At 40.9% G+C, this 20,727-nt stretch overlaps 1 protein-coding gene across 1 annotated transcript in view; it reads left to right on the forward strand.

The window, feature by feature from the left end:
- The window catches only part of HSDL2 (hydroxysteroid dehydrogenase like 2), a 64,711-nt gene extending 47,636 nt beyond the window's left edge, over positions 1 to 17,075 (forward strand). The window contains exons 9-11 of the mRNA XM_068974038.1: positions 6,098 to 6,247; positions 9,669 to 9,797; positions 16,379 to 17,075. Coding sequence (XP_068830139.1) covers positions 6,098 to 6,247; positions 9,669 to 9,797; positions 16,379 to 16,491 — 392 coding nt within the window. The 3' untranslated portion in view covers positions 16,492 to 17,075. The remainder of the gene's footprint in view (positions 1 to 6,097; positions 6,248 to 9,668; positions 9,798 to 16,378) is intronic.
- The last annotated feature ends 3,652 nt before the right edge of the window (positions 17,076 to 20,727 follow it).

The raw sequence follows: 20,727 nt of genomic DNA on the forward strand, positions 1-20,727 counted from the left end.
ACCATTTTAAAGTATGTAGTTAAGTAATTTTTAATATATTCACAAAAATGCAACCATTTGATTAATTTAAAATTTCCTTGCTTTCTTTCTTTCCTTTCTGTTTTCTTTTTGAGATTGCATATTTTCATTCTTCTTATGCTTGATAGGCTAATACTTTATTATTTCTTTAAAAATAATAAAATAATTTTGACTGTGCATTTGCCCCTTTAATATAACTTTGTCCACATCTAATAGATTTTGTAATGTACTTTAATCAATTTTGATGTTTTAAAAATTAATTTATATATAAAAACTTAGTATAGAAAGAATAAAGAAAAATTTTAAAAACCATGTGTAACCTGCCATCCAAATATAAATACTGTTTTTGTCTTGGTTTATTTCTTTCCAGTCACTTAAATTTTCTGAAAATGTAACTTAAAATTCATATCCACAAATACATATTTCACCTGATTGGATCATATTGTATTTAATTGTATATGCTTCATTTTACTTAATATTATATCCTATTATCCATGTCTTCAAAAACAAATTTTTGAAATGGCAAATTAGTGTTGAGTGAATGTTGAGTGAATATACAGTTCAGTTCAGTCACTCAGTCGTGTCTGACTCTTAGCGACCCCATGAATCGTAGCACACCAGGCCTCCCTGTCCATCACCATCTCCCGGAGTTCACTTAGACTCACGTCCATCGAGTCAGTGATGCCATCCAGCCATCTCATCCTTGGTCGTCCCCTTCTCCTCCTGCCCTCAATCCTTCCCAGCATCAGAGTCTTTTCCAATGAGTCAACTCTTAGCATGAAGTGGCCAAAGTACTGGAGCTTCAGCTTCAGCATCATTCCTTCCAAAGAAATCCCAGGGTTGATCTCCTTCAGAATGGACTGGTTGGATCTCCTTGGAGTCCAAGGGACTTTCAAGAGTCTTCTCCAACACCACAGTTCAAAAGCATCAATTCTTTGGCACTCAGCCTTCTTCACAGTCCAACTCTCACATCCATACATGACCACTGGAAAAACCATAGCCTTGACTAGACGGACCTTAGTCGGCAAAGTAATGTCTCTGCTTTTGAATATACTATCTAGGTTGGTCATAACTTTTCTTCCAAGGAGTAAGTGTCTTTTAATTTCATGGCTGCAGTTACCATCTGCAGTGATTTTGGAGCCCCCAAAAATAAAGTCTGACACTGTTTCCACTGTTTCCCCTTCTATTTCCCATGAAGTGATGGGACTGGATGCCATGATCTTCGTTTTCTGAATGTTGGGCTTTAAGCCAACTTTTTCGCTCTCCTCTTTCACTTTCATCAAGAGGCTTTTTAGCTCCTCTTCACTTTCTGCCATAAGGGTGGTGTCATCTGCATATCTGAGGTTATTGATATTTCTCCCGGCAATCTTGATTCCAGCTTGTGTTTCTTCCAGCCCAGTATTTCTCGTGATGTACTCTGCATATAAGTTAAATAAGCAGGGTGACAATATACAGCCTTGACGAACTCCTTTTCCTGTTTGGAACCAGTCTGTTGTTCCATGTCCAGTTCTAACTGTTGCTTCCTGACCTGCATACAGATTTCTCAAGAGGCAGGTTTGATGGTCTGGTATTCCCATATCTTTCAGAATTTTCCACAGTTGATTGTGATCCACACAGTCAAAGGCTTTGGCATAGTCAATAAAGCAGAAATAGATGTTTTTCTGGAACTCTCTTGCTTTTTCCATGATCCAGCAGATGTTGGCAATTTGATGTCTGGTTCATCTGCTTTTCTAAAACCAGCTTGAACATCTGGAAGTTCACAGTTCATGTATTGCTGAAGCTTGGCTTGGAGAATTTTGAGCATTATTTACTAGCATGTGATGAGTGCAATTGTGCAGTAGTTTGAGCATTCTTTGGCATTGCCTTTCTTTGGAATTGGAATGAAAACTGACCTTTTCCAGTCCTGTGGCCACTGCTGAGTTTTCCAAATTTGCTGGTATATTGAGTGCAGCACTTTCACAGCATCATCTTTCAGGATTTGAAACAGCTCAACTGGAATTCCATCACCTCCACCAGCTTTGTTCGTAGTGATGCTTTCTAAGGCCCACTTGACTTCACATTCCAAGATGTCTGGCTCTAGATTAGTGATCACATCATCATGATTATCTGGGTCGTGAAGATCTTTTTTGTACAATTCTTCTGTGTATTCTTGCCACCTCTACTTAATATCTTCTGCTTCTGTTAGGTCCATACCATTTCTGTCCTTTATCGAGCCCATCTTTGCATGAAATGTTCCCTTGGTATCTCTCATTTTCTTGAAGAGATCTCTATAGTCTTTCCCATTCTGTTGTTTTCCTCTATTTCTTTGCATTGATCGCTGAAGAAGGCTTTCTTATCTCTTCTTGCTATTCTTTGGAACTCTGCGTTCAGATGCTTATAGCTTCCCTTTTCTCCTTTGCTTTTCGCTTCTCTTCTTTTCACAGCTATCTGTAAGGCCTCCCCAGGCAGCCATTTTGCTTTTTTGCATTTCTTTTCCACGGGGATGGTCTTGATCCCTATCTCCTGTACAATGTCACGAACCTCAGTCCATAGTTCATCAGGCACTCTATCAGATCTAGGCCCTTAAATCTATTTCTCACTTCCACTGTATAATCATAAGAGATTTGATTTAAGTCATACCTGAATGGTCTAGTGGTTTTCCCTAGTTTCTTCAATTTGAGTCTGAATTTGGTAATAAGGAGTTCATGATCTGAGCCACAGTCAGCTCCTGGTCTTGTTTTTGTTGACTGTATAGAGCTTCTCCATCTTTGGCTGCAAAGAATATAATCAATCTGATTTTGGTGTTGACCATCTGGTGATGTCCATGTGTAGAGTCTTCTCTTGTGTTGTTGGAAGAGGGTGTTTGCTATGACCAGTGCATTTTCTTGGCAAAACTCTATTAGTCTTTGCCCTGCTTCATTCTGTATTCCAAGGCCAAATTTGCCTAATTCTCCAGGTGTTTCTTGACTTCCTACTTTTGCATTCCAGTCCCCTATAATGAAAAGGACATCTTTTTTGGGTGTTAGCTCTGAAAGGTCTTGTAGGTCTTCATAAATCCGTTCAACTTCAGCTTCTTCAGTGTTACTGGTTGGGGCCTAGACTTGGATAACTGTGATATTGAATGGTTTCCTTGGAGACAAACAGAGATCATTCTGTCGTTTTTGAGATTGCATCCAAGTACTGCATTTCGGACTCTTTTGTTGACCATGATGGCTACTCCATTTCTTCTGAGGGATCCCTGCCCACAGTAGTAGATATAATGGTCATCTGAGTTAAATTCACCCATTCCAGTCCATTTTAGTTCGCTGATTCCTAGAATGTCGATGTTCACCCTTGCCATCTCTTGTTTGACCACTTTCCATTTGCCTTGATTCATGGACCTGACATTCCAGGTTCCTATGCAATATTGCTCTTTACAGCATCGGATCTTGCTTCTATCACCAGTCACATCCACAGCTGGGTGTTGTTTTTGCTTTGGCTCCATCCCTTCATTCTTTCTGGAGTTATTTCTCCACTGATCTCCAGTAGCATATTGGGCACCTACTGACCTGGGGAGTTCCTCTTTCAGTATCCTATCATTTTGCCTTTTCCTACTGTTCATGGGGTTCTCAAGGCAAGAATACTGAAGTGGTTTGCCATTCCCTTCTCCAGTGGACCACATTCTGTCAGACCTCTCCATCATGACCTCTTTTGGGTTGCCCTGCAGGCATGGCTTGGTTTCATTGAGTTAGACAAGGCTGTGGTCCTAGTGTGATTAGATTGACTAGTTTTCTGTGAGTACGGTTTCAGTGTGTCTGCCCTCTGATGCCCTCTTGCAACACCTACTCTCTTACTTGGGTTTCTCTTACCTTGGGCGTGGGGTATCTCTTCACAGCTGCTCCAGCAAGGCACAGCCGCTGCTCCTTACCTTGGACGAGGGGTATCTCCTTACCGCCGCCGTTCCTGACCTTCAACGTGGGATGGCTCCTCTAGGCCCTCCTGTGCCTTCGCAGCCACCACTCCTCGGTTGCTTCTCTGGGCCGCCGGCCCTGGCCTCGGGCTCGGAGTGGCTCCTCAGGGTCATCGCCCCTGGCCTGGGGCACGCGGTGGCTTCTCCCGGCCGCCCCTGACCTCAGACGCAGGGTGTCTCCTCCCGGCCGCCACTGAGCTCGGACGCGGGGTAGCTCCTCTTGGCCGTTCCTGCGCCATCGCAGCCTGGCACTCTAGGCCGCTGCCCCAGACCATTGTATAAATGTTACAGCATTTTCTTTTCATAGATCACTAAAAGTGGATGATCAGGCAATGGGGGGGTTCCTGACACATATTACCAAGTTTCCTTCCAGAATTATAAATACTGGCTGTATGTGAGTATCTCCCTCACTGCGCTGTCAGCATTAAATATTGAAATATATATCTGAATTTTTAAATTGGCTTCTAAATAATAATTCCATAGTCATTGGATCTTAAGTATTTCACCTTTAATATCTGCTGGACTTTAGAAAAGGAGAAGGCTTTTACTGTTGTTTTAATTTGTCTGTGGAAGCATAATGGAAGGTAATTTGTATTCAACAAATTTAAGATACTTTTAATTGATTATATTGTCCTAGGTAGATCTTTGTGCTGCTGATTAGATTTTATTTAATAGCCTTTGGTGAGTTATATTGGGCAATATGCTGCTGCTGCTGCTGCGTCACTTCAGTTGTGTCTGACTCTGTGCAACCCCATAGTCAGCAGCCCACCAGGTTCCCCTGTCCCTGGGATTCTCCAGGCAAGAACTCTTGAGTGGGTTGCCATTTCCTTCTCCAGTGCATGAAAGTGAAAAGTGAAAGTGAAGTCGTGTCCGACTCTTAGCGACCCTATGGACTGCAGCCTACCAGGCTCCTCCATCCATGGGATTTTTCCAGGCAAGAGTACTGCAGTGGGTTGCCATTGCCTTCTCCGATTGGGCAATATGACTGGGTATAATTTGAGTTGGGAAATAGATGGAGAACTGATCTTCAGCCTAAAGTACAGATTGTCCTTTGAGTTAAATAACAAATTACTGTCACCTGTTTCTGGGTGCAGCCAAACTGCCCACAAATGATTCCAAGAGGATAAATAAAGATGTGTTCGTAGTGACGGACAGCTTCATACTAAGGGATCCGAACAGTCCTGTGCGCTGCAGATCTTCTCCCCTGTTCCATCATGTTCTGAATGGTCATGGCCAGTGGTTTAAGTGAATACAAAATGTTGCAACCTGTATTCCCATGGCCTCGGTTTCTAGGCAGTGGGGCCTTCATGAAACTTATATGTGGTTTGATCTCTCTCTTCATCAAGTGGGAGGGACCAATTGGATTGAAATTGGGAAAAGTAATGAGTTTGTGTGACTTAAGACATTTTGACCCTTCTTTCTTTCAGAGTAGGCTATTCTCAGTCTTTACATGATTTTTACTTAAAGAGGCATTTCCATTCCCTGAAAGGAGGAGGCAAGTTCAATCCAGGGATGAAGTGAAAGTGAACGTTGATCAGTCATGTCTAACTCTTTGCTACCCCATGGACTATACAGTCCATGGAATTCTCCAGGCCAGAGTACTGGAGTGGGTAGCCTTTCCCTTCTCCAGGGGATCTTCCCAACCCAGCGCTGAAGAGACTAGGTGAATACGTTTAATTTAGAGGTAAAATTGTTGAGGAGTTCACTTGGCTGTTGATTCTAGCTGCAGTTTCCAGTTCAGTTCCACTAATTTATATAGTGATATTCTGATCTCCATCTTTCTAACTCCATGGTGTTCTTTGCTCATTTGGTTTTAGCACTCAGAGGCGATGATAAAGGAGTGATTGTTACCACTAAAACTCCAGTAGTTTGTTTAGATCTATTTACTATAAACACTGTATTGTTTGGAATTTTTTTAACCTAATCTTGAGAGATTTTTACTTGAAGAATATAAACCATTTACATTTGCAATATAACTGATGTGTTTGGTTGTTATTCCATATGTTTGATTTGTGCTTTTAAAATGCCACTGAACATATTTAAGGTCATTTTGGTCAAATGGTAGCAAGTCTGTTCTGCTAATTAATTAATTTTGTGTGGGACCTTACATTGCCTGGGCCTTAAAGCACTTACATCAATAACATTTTATAGGTGCTGTTCCAGAATTGAAAGAAGAGAAGACGCAGCCACCACCAAAACCACGTTCTGGAGCTGTGGAAGAAACATTCAGAATTGTTAAGGACTCACTCAGTGATGACGTTGTTAAAGCCACTCAAGCCATCTATCAGTTTGAACTCTCAGGTAAGGGTTACTTCTGGTAATCTGTAGCTTTTATTGAAACAAAGTAGGGTGTTTTCTATAAAAGTATATCAGCTTCTACTAGTAATCACCTGGATAGATGGCTATATCCAGAACCTTTACCCTAGAATGTAGACGTTTGAGAAGAGCAGATAACTACTGATTTGTATTTTTGTGTTTTCTTTTTGGGTTTTGTGCGTCTATCAAAGCTTAGTTGGTAAATCATCTGCCTGCAATGCAGGAGACCCAGGTTCGATTTCTGGGTTGGGAAGATCCCCCAGAGAAAGAAATGGCAACCCTCTCCAGTATTTTTGCCTGGAGAATCCCATGGGCAGAGGAGCCTTGCAGGCACAGTCCATGGGATTGCAAGAATCGGACATGACTTAGCAACTAAACCACCAACATCAAAGCTTTGGATTTGTGGTTATGTTGGGGTTCCTATATGTCAACCTATAATTATATCTACTTGTTTTAAACTGGTAGTTCCACATATAAGTGATACACTTGTTTTCTACGTGTTTTTGTAGTTCTTCTGATTTGTATTTTTAAGTTAATATCAGTACATATGGACATATGTAAAATAAAATTTCCTTATAGATACTTCCAGTGTTAACGTCTTGGTGTATGATATTGAGAGAAAATCTTATTTAGAAGACAGGTAGTATAATACAGTAATTTATTAACCATGGGCACCTTGCCTTTTTTTTTTCTTTTTGGCTGCACCACATACGGCTTGTGGGATTTTACTTTCCTGACAAAGGGCTTAACCTGAGCCCACAGCAGTGATAAGCACTGAGTCCTAACCACTGGACTGCCAGGGAACTCTCTTGCTGTTTTTTAATCATTGAGATTATTCTGATCAGTCTGAATGCAGTCAGCTTTTAAAATCTCTCAATATTTTTCTTCTCAGTACAGTTTTAATACATGTTAATGATAGTTTTACGAATTAGCTACCACAGTCCCATTGCACACAAACTTTGACATTATCAATTCTTTTATCCTTTATCACTTCTACTTTATCTTAATCCATCTGCATCTTGTTTTTACTTCCTTTCCCTAGAACCCATAGTCCATTGCTTCAGTCACTGTCTTGCCTATGTCCTAAACTTCCTCACCTACTGCTTGTGTCACCGACTGTCAAAATCCTAGTCCTGGATGATCAGACTGTCTACCTGCTCCACGCTTGAGTCCAGGCTGCCAAGTCTTGCTGGGAAAATGTGGGGAGGGGAGTTACAGCACCCGTGGATCTGTACCAATAAAAATCCATCATTGGCCCTCTCCACCTGGGGTCTAAGCAGCACGTCAGCATTCATTGTTTCCATAGTCAGCTTCTTGCCTCAGTGACTATTTTAAACCTTTCAGTGCTCTTCAAATCTCCTCTCTCTCCCTTTACCACTTTCCTGCACATTTCTGCAGATAATCCCACCTCCTCTTTCACAGAGATAAGGGAAGCCAACAGATAGGAATTTATTTAGCTTCCTGCCATCTGATACCAAACCGATAAACCTCTCATCTTCCCCTCCCAGGAGGTCTGAGCTCAGCTCCAGATGTGTGCATCTTAAGCTTTAAGATCCATACTGATCTTCCCGCAGGGCATGCTAAAATGCAGAATCTGATTCAGTAGGTATGAGGTAGGGTCTGAAGTCTGCATTTCTGACGTGATGACAGTATTGCAGTTCATGGATCACAGTTGGAGTAGCAAAATTCTAGATCCCATTTTCTCTGGCCTCCTTAAGGAATATGTGCTGCCTCTTCCACCTATTTGTCCTGAAGCCTCCTTCCCAGTGGCTTTTTAACATTCCCAAAGTCTATTCTATCTTTAAAAAATATATATAGCAGTAATAACCCTTCCAATCACACTGCCCACTCCCATCTTTCTTCTCCCTTTCAGACCCAAACTTATTTTCACGTACAGTTCTCTCTGCTCTGGTGTCATTTTCCTCCATCCCACTGAATTTGCTCTCACCAGAGTCCTCAGTGACTTCTGTGTCACCAGTGGGCATTTGCCATTCTTGCCTTGTCACCACTCTGCAGCATTGGATACTGTTGACCACACTTTCCTTCTGGAAGTGTCCGTTTGCTTTTCTTCTCTGTCTGTCATCCTGCCTTGTCAGTCTCCTGTGCTAGATGCTTCTCCATCCTTTTCTTAAACGTTGATGTTCTTCAGGTCACTGTCTTGGAACTCTGTATTCTACAGACTTTGTCTAGGAAAACCCCAAGCACTCACATGGCTTCAGTGACCATCAGAGCTGGTTCCTTATGTATCTCTAGCCTGGTCAGACTTCATGTGACATTTTCACCCAGCTATCACAAAGATGCCTCAGTCTGAAAATGTTCGTAATAATTCGTCATTCCCAATACCCGCCTTTGGCACTACTTGTTAAATCTACTCTTCAATAGTCCTCTCTCAGAAGAAAAAAAAAAAAAACACCACCGTTATTTATCCAGCTTCCCAAGCCAAAATCTAGCAAAGGAAGTCGTTCTTCTGCACCCTCCCTAGCTTTCCCTCTTCATGTGCAATCCCTTACCTAATTCTGTGGTCCTGCTTTGGTAAGTTCTCACTCACATATGCCAACTTTTACCCATGTTCCCTGCTGTGATCCTGGCCCAGGCATAGATCCTCAAGCTCCTGAACAACCCCAGTCCCTTCCTAAATTGTCCTCTGCATCCTGTTTATTCACATATGACTGCACTGGCTCTTCGCTGTCGCACACGGCCTTTCTCCAGTTGTGCCGAGTGGGGCTCTCCTCTAGTTAACGGTGCGTGGCCTCCTGGCTGCGGTGGCTTCTCTGGTTGTGGAGCACGGGCTCTAGCGCAGGCAGGCTTCCGTAGTTGCGGCTCATGGGCTTAGTTGCCCTGCAGCACGTGGAATCTTCCCAGACCAGGGATTGAACCCGTGTCCCCTGCCTTGGCAGGCAGATTCTTTACCACTGGACCATCGGGGAAGTCCCTCTGCGTCCTCTTTATCTCTCTCCAACGTAGTATTCTCTACACTGCTGTTAGGGTGATCTATGTAAAGTGCAAACCTAATGCCATTCTCCTTCCATGGCATATCCCGTAGAATAAAGACAGGGACTGCCTTATGAGTTCATCTGAGGCCACCATCCACTGTCTTTCTATCTTCTGTACTTTTCCAGTTCCTCTTCTAGCAAATTCTTACCTAACTTCTAAATCTCTGCTTTGGCTGGACTTTCTTGACTCCACATTGCCCTCCATTTTGCCTTTTGTATGAACCATGTTATTGCAGAGTCTTCAGAGCCTAGCCTAGTGCCTGGCACATAATAAGTTCTTAAATATTGAGTTTTATAGAGGCCTGGGAATTTCAGCCTGGGTAACAGCATTATGTATGATTATTCTAACTGTACAGTTATTAAGAAGAACAGAGCTTCATTGACATTTATTTCTATCTTTGTTTTCTGTGCAGGTGAAGATGGTGGAACATGGTTTCTGGATCTTAAAAGCAAGGGTGGTAATGTTGGATATGGAGAACCTTCTGATCAGGCAGATGTGGTAATGAGTATGTCTACTGATGATTTTGTAAAAATGTTTTCAGGTGAGTTTTTAAATTTTGCTAGTTGACTGCTCAAGAAAAATTTTGTTCTAACATTTTGCTTTCAGTTCAGTCACTCAGTCATGTCCCAACTCTTTCGACCCCATGGACTGCAGCATGCCAGGCTTCCCTGTCCATTGCCAGCTCCCGGAGCTTGCTCAAACTCATGTCCATCAAGTCGGTGATGCCATCCAACCATCTTATCCTCTGTTGTCCCCTTCTCCTCCTGCCTTCAATCTTTCCCAGCATCAAGGTCGTTTCTAATGAGTCAGTTCTTCACATCAGGTGGCTCAACTATTGGAGTTTCAGCTTCAGCATCAGTCCTTCCAAAGAATATTCAGCATTGGTTTCCTTTATGATTGACTGGTTTGATCTCTTTGTAGTCCAAGGGACTCTCTCTTGAAAGTCTTCTCCAACATCACAGTTCAAAAACATCGATTCTTTGGTGATCAGCTTTCTTTATAATCCAGCTCTCACATCCATACATGACTACTGGAAAGACCATAGCTTTGACTATATGGACCTTTGTCAATAAAGTAATGTCTCTGCTTTTTAATATTCTGCTTTACATTTTGCTTTATCCGTTTTCAAATAATCAAGACTCAAACATGTTGTAGCCGTGCAGTCTTAGTGACTATTTATGTTTATTTGAAGAGTACATAGTTTTGGAAAGGTGATTCTTACCGTTACCTCTACTGACCCTTCAACTTAATCCAACAACGGGGCACAGATGTCAAAATACTCTTTTTGCATGACTGAAAAGCTATTAAGACAGTATTGGGAACCGAGAGATAAATCAGAAGAATTCCTAGGTAGACTTCATTTCTGCCAGTTGGACTAAGATACCATTTCCAATAACAGCTTGGAAACTGGAGGTGCTGAACTTAGCTGCAGCTCATCTATAGAGAGTAAGATCATGCTTCAATCTTGCCAGCTACTGTAATAGAAAAATGTAGCCATATCCCATGGCCCAGTGACCCTGTTTCTGAGGAATCCATAACCAAGAGAAGCTTGTACATCATTTTCTATTCTGCCTATGTATCTTTAATTGTACTAGAAAAATGTTAGGGTGATCTTTTCTGTTTTCTACTCTGCAACACAACTCCAGATGGGTAGTTAATTAACACATGTACTTATAGAATGAAGTTGCCCAGTTGTGTCTTACTCTTTGCAACCCCATGGTACATAGCCTGCCAGGCTCCTCCATCCATGGGATTTTCCAGGCAAGAATACTGGAGTGGGTTGCCATTTCTCCAGGGGATCTTCCTGGGTTTGAACCTAGGAAGACCCAGGGATTGAACATGGGTCTCCTGTATTTCAGGCAGACTCTTTACCATCTGAGCCACCAGCTCAAATACTGAAATAGTAGCACTTTAAACAAAAGTATAACATTTTAACCTCAAGATCCTAAAGATTAATTTAAGTTATGAATGTTATTCTTTGTTCTCTTTTAATCTTCATAAATTGAAGATCAGTCAGAATGTGCTCTGTGCTGTGTAAGTCTCGTTTTCCATTTCTAGCCCGGGACGCTCATGGCCTACATACTATCAGAGCCAGTTTGTGTTTGATGTGTATGATGTTACTAATGATTGAGGTTTCTTCAACATCTGCTCCCCGCCCCCCATTTTTTTAAACAGTAATGCTAAATATTCGTGGTTCAAAAATTAGAAAATATGCTTAGGAATAAGGAAAGTAAATAAAAATATTTTTTTTGTACTACTGAAGAATGACCATCAGTTGATTTTTAGTTTAAAGTTTAAGCAAAATATGTTTGGTTTAAACGCATTCTCCTTTGAGAAACCATAGCCATGTCTGTGACCTAATCTATATAGTAGATATGTTATAAATATTTTATATATATATATATATATATATATATATATATATTAGAAGTTAGAAGTTAAGTTGCTCAGTCGTGTCTGACTCTTTGCAACCCCATGGACTGTATGTAGCCCACCAGGCTCCTCCGTGGGATTGCCATGGGATTCTCCAGGCAAGAATCCTGGAGTGGGTTGCCATTTCCTTCTCCAGGGGATCTTCCCGACCCAGGGATCGAACCCAGGTCTCCTGCATTAGAGGCAGATGCTTTAACCTCTGAGCCACCAGGGAAGCCTATGTATATATTTTGAATGTATATAGATATGTATGTGTGCTTATAAAAACATGATTATAGCATTGTTTGGTAACCTTTTTCACTTATTACATTATAACATCTTTTAATGTTAACAAAGAGTTATCTTTGTAATCATTTTTAATGGTTTCTTTAGTGTTTGTTTAGTATTTCAAAATCTGTTTCCCTATAGGGCTTAAACACAGTGCTTTGGATGCTCAATAAATGTTTGGAGATTTTGAACCTTATAAATATATTTTGAACTTAAAAATCTTTAGAAATTAAAAAAATATTATTGTCATTTCACAAGTAGTTATAGTTCACATGTATATGATTACTGTTGAGTTAAGCAATGTTCCCAATAATGGCTTGAGATAAAAGATTTTCTCCATTTTATAAAAAGAAAGACTGAGGTATTGATGAATTAAATAATAAATACAGAGTCACATGGTGGGTGAGTCAATGTTGGAGTTAGGATTAGAATCCACGCTAACTCCCAAGCTCTTGCTCTTCTAAATCATGGTATTTTGCCCTTCCGAGGAGAAAGAGTCCAGTGACCTCTTTAATTTACATTTTATTTATGTAGAATAAACTTGTAACAATGAACTTTACATTTATGTCTTTCTGTGAATGTGCCCCTCAACTGACTGGGGGAGGTCAGTTAGCTAAATGAGTAATTTATATATACATATATTTTTTGTTTTTTCTTACAAGATTTATAGCAGCAGTTCCGATTGGGAACAGATAAGCTTCGTTTCTGTTTCTTATGTCTTTTCATTCTTACTCTTTATCCCATCTACTCTCCTTTGAACTGATGCAATTTAGTTCTCATATCCTAAGCATTCTCCTTTAAGAAACCATAGCCATGTCTGTGACCTAATCTATATAGTGAATGTGTTATTAATATCAAAAATCTCTCCTTTTGGCCAGTAGAGGCCACTGTATGGTAAAACATTATACTGCTGCTACTGCTGCTAAGTCACTTCAGTCATGTCCGACTCTGTGCAACCCCATAGACGGCAGCCCACCAGGCTCCCCCATCCCTGGGATTCTCCAAGCAAGAACACTGGAGTGGGCTGCCATTTCCTTCTCCAGTGTGTGAAAGTGAAGTCACTCAGTCCTGTCCGACTCTTGGCGACCCCATGGACTGCAGCCTACCAGGCTCCTCCGTCCATGGGATTTTCCAGGCAAGAGTACTGGAGTTGGGTGCCATTACCTTCTCCAAAACATTATAACACAAAGAAAATAAATTGTACAAGATTTACCTGATTAGTATTTTGGGAGGAGAAATACACACACACACACGCATACACACACACACACACACGCATACATATAAAATTGTGCTTACTACCAGTATTTTTCTGGAGAAGGCAATGGCAGCCCACTCCAGTACTCTTGCCTGGAAAATCCCATGGTTGGAGGAGCCTGGTAGGCTGTAGTCCATGGGGTCGCTGAGGGTCGGACACGACTGAGCGACTTCACTTTCACGCATTGGAGAAGGAAATGGCAACCCACTCCAGTGTTCTTGCCAGGAGAATCCCAGGGATGGGGGAGCCTTGTGGGCTGCCGTCTATGGGGTCGCACAGAGTCGGACATGACTGATGCGACTTAGCAGCAGCAGCAGTATTTTTCAAAACAGTTTTGTTAAAGTATAACTTATATACCATAAAATTCACTCACTGTAAGTGTATATGATTTTTAATAAATTTATAGGGTTGTACAACATCACTTATAATCCAGTTTGAGAACATTTCTATAACTCCCTCCAAAATTGTCTGTCTCTTTGCAGTCAGTTCCTCTTTACTGCCCAGCCAGCCCACACTGACTTGCTGTTTATAGATTTTCTGTTTCTGAACATTTCATATAAATGAAATTAAACAATATAGTCTTTCATTTTCTTTTATTTCATCCATCATGTGGTAGCATGTATCAATAGTTCAGTTCCTTTTCATTGCTAAATAATATTCCATTATATGGGTATAGCTCATACTTATCCACTCACCGGCTGGCAGGCATTTGAGTTGTTTTAAATAGCTTCCCTCATAGCTCAGTTGGTAAAGAATCTGTCTGCAATGCAGGAGACCCCAGTTCTATTCAAGGGTCAGGAAGATCTGCTGGAGAAGGGATAGGCCACCTGCTCCAGTATTCTTGGGCTTCCCTTGTGGCTCAGCTGGTAAAGAATCAGCCTGCAATGCGGGAGACCTGGGTTCAATCCCTGGATTGGGAAGATTCCCCTGGAGAAGGAAAAGGCTACCCACTCCAGTATCCTGGCCTGGAGAATTCCATGGACTGTATGGTCTATGGGGTCGCAAAGAGTCAGACAAGACTGAGCGACTTTCACTTTCAAACAGTTTTTGGCTATTATGAATAATGCTGCTATGAATATTGTCATATACATATTTGTATAGATATATATTTTCATTTCTGTTGGGTTGATTCCTAAGAGTGGAATTGATTATTTTCTGGGTAGAGATTTCCTGCTTGAAATTCATCTTCCCTTAGAATTTTGAAGTCATTGCTCCATTTTCTAAGATTACCATGGAGGATTTGTTATTATTCTTTATTCTTAATCTTTTGTATTGACTCCTCTTTCTGAAAGTTTTGGAATCAAAACGGTCTCTTTCTCTGTAGTGTTCTGAAACTTCACAATGATCCTAACTGGTCTGGTCATTTTTCATTCATCTGCCTGGATAGTTGATGGGCTCTTTGGGAATGTATCTTATATTATTTCTTTGTTCTCAGTTTTCTCACTTCTCACATTCTGAAGGAAATATTAAATCTCCGATGTAAACACCTCACATTTAGGGCCTTCTTATACTTTCCTTTGTATTCCTTTACATTTATATACATACATATCTGTAGATAGCTCAGTTGGTAAAGAATCCGCCTGCAATGCAGAAGACCCTAGTTAGATTCCTGGGTTGGGAAGATCCACTGGAGAAGCGATAGGCTACCCACTCCAGTCTTCTTGGGCTTCCCTTGTGGCTCAGCTGGTAGAGAATCAGCCTGCAATGTGGTTGACCTGGTTTCGATCCCTGGGTTGGGAAGATCCCCAAGGGAAAGGCTACCCACTCCAATATTCTGGCCTAGAGAATTCCATGGACTGCATAGTCTGTGGGGTTGCAAAGAGCCGGACACGACTGAGCGACTTTCACTTTACATATATATGTATACAGTAAGGAGAGACTTCATTTGAAAAGATTATTGTGTGTATGGGGGGGGACTAGTTTGTGGAGAGAGGCTTATTTAGTAGTGGGAGGAGTATTGCAGTAAAGAGACTGACTGCTGTGACCAGAAGAAGATTGCAAGTGTCTCCTTTTATTATATTTTAATATTGTTGATATATCAAAATCTTAATTTCCAAGAGTTCACTCATGTTTTCTCAGTTTCTCTCTTGTTCTTATTGTCCCCTTCTTCTTCCTCACTCTACCCGATTCTGTTCCTTTTCGCCTGCTTCTCCCCCCTTCCTTTCCTTCTTCTTTTCTCGCCTACATTTCATCCCCTCCTCTTTTTCTCCCTTTCCAGGGCTTCTGCTCCTCCCCGACCCTTTCTTCCAGCATCCAGTTCTTGATACATTGTTACAGCTTCTCTTATCAATGAGGACATGAATTTTGTTTATTTACTTCTTTTCCATTTTACCTGCATCTGCAGTCTCTGTTTTCCCCAAATTGCTTTCATCTGTTTTTGGTTTGGAGTGATCTATATATATATATCAAAGATATTTGTCTCCATTTGATGTCCATTCATCTTCACAGGCAAAGCTCTGTAAAGCTGATTGGAAGCTGTGTATGCATGAGTGGGGCTTTGCGCTATGGTGGGTTTTACTAGAGAGTGAGAGAGCAAGGCGCAGTTTTTTAGCTGAAGCCTAACAGTGAAAAGACCCGGAAGTGAAAGCAGCAAACAAAAGCAAAGTTCTCTCCCTCCAGGAGCTCCTATTTATTATGTTATTATTACATACAATTCTGTTTTAATGCTCACCATTGTATATTCTGGCATTTCTGTGGTTAAAATACTGTTGAGACATACTTTGTATATATACTCTTACTGTCATTTCTTAAAAAGGTTATACTCATTTATGCCATTTGAGTTTTTGAATCTAAACTCGAAATATTAAGAGTTTTAATGAACTACAAAGGTTGAAAAATTAATTAAAATAGTATTTGTTTACTACAACTCATTTGAGGGCCAACTATTCTTTAGTGTTGTGTAACTAACATATACATGTTGCATCTTCAGCTTTTTGACATCTTTTGTTGATTGTTGTTTTTATATTATGTTATAAGATACTGTTAAAATCTAAATCAAGGAGTTGGGATTCCCAAGACACTGATAAAAAATTGGTATAAAAGAAATTTCTGTGCTTTAGAGCTTTATAGAACTCTGAAATTCTTTTTTATAATGCATGTGCTTGAAGTGGTATATCCCTAAGGGCATTAATGCTGCTTTTTCTTCTCTCATTTTCTCATTTTAGGGAAACTAAAACCAACAATGGCATTCATGTCAGGAAAATTGAAGATTAAAGGAAACATGGCCCTGGCAATCAAATTGGAGAAGCTAATGAATCAGATGAACTCCAAGCTATAAAGAGAAAAGAAAATATGTTGACTGCTAAGCTCAAAAAGTAAAAGGGCTCAACAGTTAAAATTGAATGTTTCTTTTCACCCCCATTATATTACAAGGATATGCTTGTTCTGGAAAAAAAAATAGAATTTCTGTATCTATAAGATTGGAAATTGTAATTAAAACAGCTATCCAACCAAACATAAGCATCATTAAGTGGTCCTGTATCTCATATACCATCATCTTCTAGGAAAAGTATCATTGGTGATCAGTTAGGGTCAGGCAGTAACAATAACTCTTTTCATATCTTCTTCCCATGTAAAATGAGACTAGTCTGTTTTAAAATTTTCAGCTTAGGATTGTATACTAATGATATTTTAGGTTTAAAAATTTGTTTTAAAAAAGATCTTTTATAGTGCATTTTCAGAGAAATCATATAATAGACTACTTAATAAATACTGTTTGTGAATATGAATTAAACAAAAACATTTTTTCATTTTGTTGACTACCTTTCTAAATGTAAGTTACCTATAGGAAAATATTATTGATATAATTCAACTAATTGAAGTATAGATCCTATTTTAAATTATGTAAAGATATCCTAAAATAAAATAATTTATTTCCAGAAGCATGCACTTGGTCACAGTGTTTTGAAATGATAATATTAAAATAGATGGTTATGGGCTGAATGGTATGCCCCCTTCAAATACTGAAGTCCTAACCCTGAGAATCTTAGAATGTGACTGTGTTTGGAGGAATTTAAACAAGTGATTAAGTTAAAACCAGGCTTTTAGGGTGGGTCATAATCCATTTGTGGAGAACGCAATGTCACCCCACTCCAGTACTTTTGCCTGGAAAATCCCATGGATGGAGGAGCCTGGTGGGCTGCAGTCCATGGGGTCGCTAGAGCCAGACATGACTGAAGCGACTTAGCAGCAGCAGCATAATCCATTCTGACTAGTATCTTTGTAAGAGGGAATTTGCACACAACACCGAAACCAAGGCGGCACAGAGAATGACCATGTGGGAGGAGCAAGATGGCAGTCACCTGCAAGCCAAGGAGAGAGGCCTCGGAGGAAACCGAACCTACTGACACCTTAATCTCAGACGAGCCTCCAGAAGTGGAAGAAATTTCTGTTGCTTTAGCCACCCAGTTTGTGGCATTTTGTTATTGTAGTTCTAGCAAAGTAATACAGTAATTCATTTATATTTATGTTACAAACACAAGTTCCTGTGCCTGACACACAGTGGAGGCCAAACAAACTGAAACATTGGAGTTTGGAGAAGAAAAAGGTTTATAACAGGGCCAACCAAACAAGGAGATTGGGTGGTTCATGCTCAGAAAACCCAAACCCCCCAATTATTTTCAGGGAGAAGTTTTTAATAGGCAAACTTTGGGGTGAGGGCTGCAGGGTGTGTGACTTTATTCTGATTAGTTGGTAGTGAGGTAACTGGGAGGTGTTTCAGGAATCTTGATCTCAGCCTAAAGTTAACCATTCTCCACCTGGGAGGGGGAGCCTTAGTTGCTGCAGTAAAATCAAAGGTATTGTTATATATGTATCCCTTGAGGAGGAACCAGGACCCTGCCCCAAGCTTGCACTATTGCTTATTTAAGATTTTCTTTTTGATGTGGACCATTTTTAAAGTCTTTATTGAATCTGATATAATATTGCTTCTGTTATATGTTTTAGTTTTTTTACCTCCAGGAATGTGGGATCTTAGCACCCCAACCAGGGATCAAACCTGAACTCCCTGCATTGGAAGTTGAAGTCCTAACCACTGGACCAACAGGCACTAGTGTTTCTTGACTACTGCGCCTCGCCTCGCCTCGCCTCGCCTCGCCTCCCCTCCGTTCTGTGATTAGCAACTGTTTGAATCTGCCCTTTGTAATTCAGTAAAGGTCAAGGAGGCTGAATGAAGCCTACAGAACCCAGGAAGGTTTTGTACCTGGGACAGTCACATAAGGTCATGCTTTGTTTCATTTCTTTCTTTAAAAAAGCAAAAATTTTTTTAAATGCTCCTACTTTGTGTTGTTGTTCACTGTTCAGACTCTTGAGTCATGACTCTTTGTGACTGTGTGCTATGGACTGCAGCACGCCAGGCTTCCCTGTCCTTCACTACCTCCCAGAGTTTCCTCAAACTCATATCCATTGAGTTAATGATGCCCATCCAACCGTCTCATCCTCTGCTGTCCCCTTCTCCTGCCCTCAATCTTTCCCAGCATCAGGGTGTTTTTCAGTGATCCTTGATGGAGGGATTGAACCCACGTCTCATATCTCCTGCATTGGCAGGTGGGTTTCTTCACCTCTAGTGCCACCTAGGTTACAAGGGTGGGAGTCCTCATGATAAAGATTTAGTTCAGTTCAGTAACTCAGTCGTGTCTGACTCTTTGTGACCCCATGAATCGCAGCATGCCAGGCCTCCCTGTCCATCACCAACTCCCGGAGTTCACTCAGACTTAAGTCCATCGAGTCAGTGATGCCATCCAGCCATCTCATCCTCTGTCGTCCCCTTCTCCTCCTGCCCCCAATCCCTCCCAGCATCAGAGTCTTTTCCAATGAGTCAACTCTTCGCATGAGGTGGCCAAAGTACTGGAGTTTCAGCTTTAGCATCATTCCTTCCAAAGAAATCCCAGGGTTGATCTCCTTCAGAATGGACTGGTTGGATCTCCTTGCAGTCCAAGGGACTCTCAAGAGTCTTCTCCAACACCACAGTTCAAAAGCATCAATTCTTCGGCACTCTGCCTTCTTCACAGTCCAACTTTCACATCCATACATGACCACAGGGAAAACCATAGCCTTGACTAGATGGACCTTAGTCGGCAAAGTAATGTCTCTGCTTCTGAATATGCTATCTAGTTTGGTCATAACTTTTCTTCCAAGGAGTAAGCATCTTTTAATTTCATGGCTGCAGTCACCATCTGCAGTGATTTTGGAGCCCCCAAAAATAAAGTCTAACACTGTTTCCATTGTTTCCCCATCTATTTCCCATGAAGTGATGGGACCGGATGCCATGATCTTCATTTTCTGAATGTTGAGCTTTAAGCCAACTTTTTCACTCTCCTCTTTCACTTTCATCAAGAGGCTTTTTGGTTCCTCTTCACTTTCTGCAATAAGGGTGGTGTCATCTGCATATTTGAGGTTATTGATATTTCTCCCGGCAATCTTGATTCCAGCTTGTGTTTCTTCCAGTCCAGTATTTCTCATGATGTACTCTGCATAGAAGTTAAATAAGCAGGGTGACAATATACAGCCTTGACGGACTCCGTTTCCTATTGGAACCAGTCTGTTGTTCCATGTCCAGTTCTAACTGTTGCTTTCTGATCTGCATACAGATTTCTCAAGAGGCAGGTCAGGTGGACTGGTATTCCAGTCTCTCAGAATTTTCCACAGTTGATTGTGATCCACACAGTCAAAGGCTCTGGCATAGTCAATAAAGCAGAAATAGATGTTTTTCTGGAACTCTCTTGCTTTTTCCATGATCCAGCGGGTGTTGGCAATTTGATCTCTGGTTCCTCTGCCTTTTCTAAAACCAGCTTGAACATCAGGAAGTTCACAGTTCACGTATTGCTGAAGCCTGGCTTGGAGAATTTTGAGCATTACTTTACTAGCATGTGAGATGAGTGCAATTGTGCGGTAGTCTGAGCATTCTTTGGCATTGCCTTTCTTTGGGATTGGAATGAAAACTGACCTTTTCCAGTCTTGTGGCTACTGCTGAGTTTTCCAAATTTGCTGACATATTGAGTGCAGCACTTTCACAGCATCATCTTTCAGGATTTGAAACAGCTCAACTGGAATTCCATCACCTCCACTAGCTTTGTTCATAGTGATGCTTCCTAAGGCCCACTTAACTTCACATTCCAGGATGTCTTGCTCTAGATGAGTGATCACACCATTGTGATTATCTGGGTCATGAAGATCTTTTTTGTACAGTTCTTCCGTGTATTCTTGCCACCTCTTCTTAATATCTTCTGCTTCTGTTAGGTCCATACCATTTCTGTCCTTTATCGAGCCCATCTCTACATGAACTGTTCCCTTGGTATCTCTAATTTTCTTGAGATCTCTAATCTTTCCCATTCTGTTCTTTTCCTCTATTTCTTTGCACTGATTGCTGAAGAAGGCTTTCTTATCTCTTCTTGCTATTCTTTGGAACTCTGCATTCAGATGCTTATATCTTTCCTTTTCTCCTTTGCTTTTCACTTCTCTTCTTTTCACAGCTATATGTAAGGCCTCCTCAGACAGCCAGTTTGCTTTTTTGCAT

This window comes from Capricornis sumatraensis, chromosome 6, assembly GCF_032405125.1.
Source record: "Capricornis sumatraensis isolate serow.1 chromosome 6, serow.2, whole genome shotgun sequence".
NCBI lineage: Eukaryota > Metazoa > Chordata > Mammalia > Artiodactyla > Bovidae > Capricornis > Capricornis sumatraensis.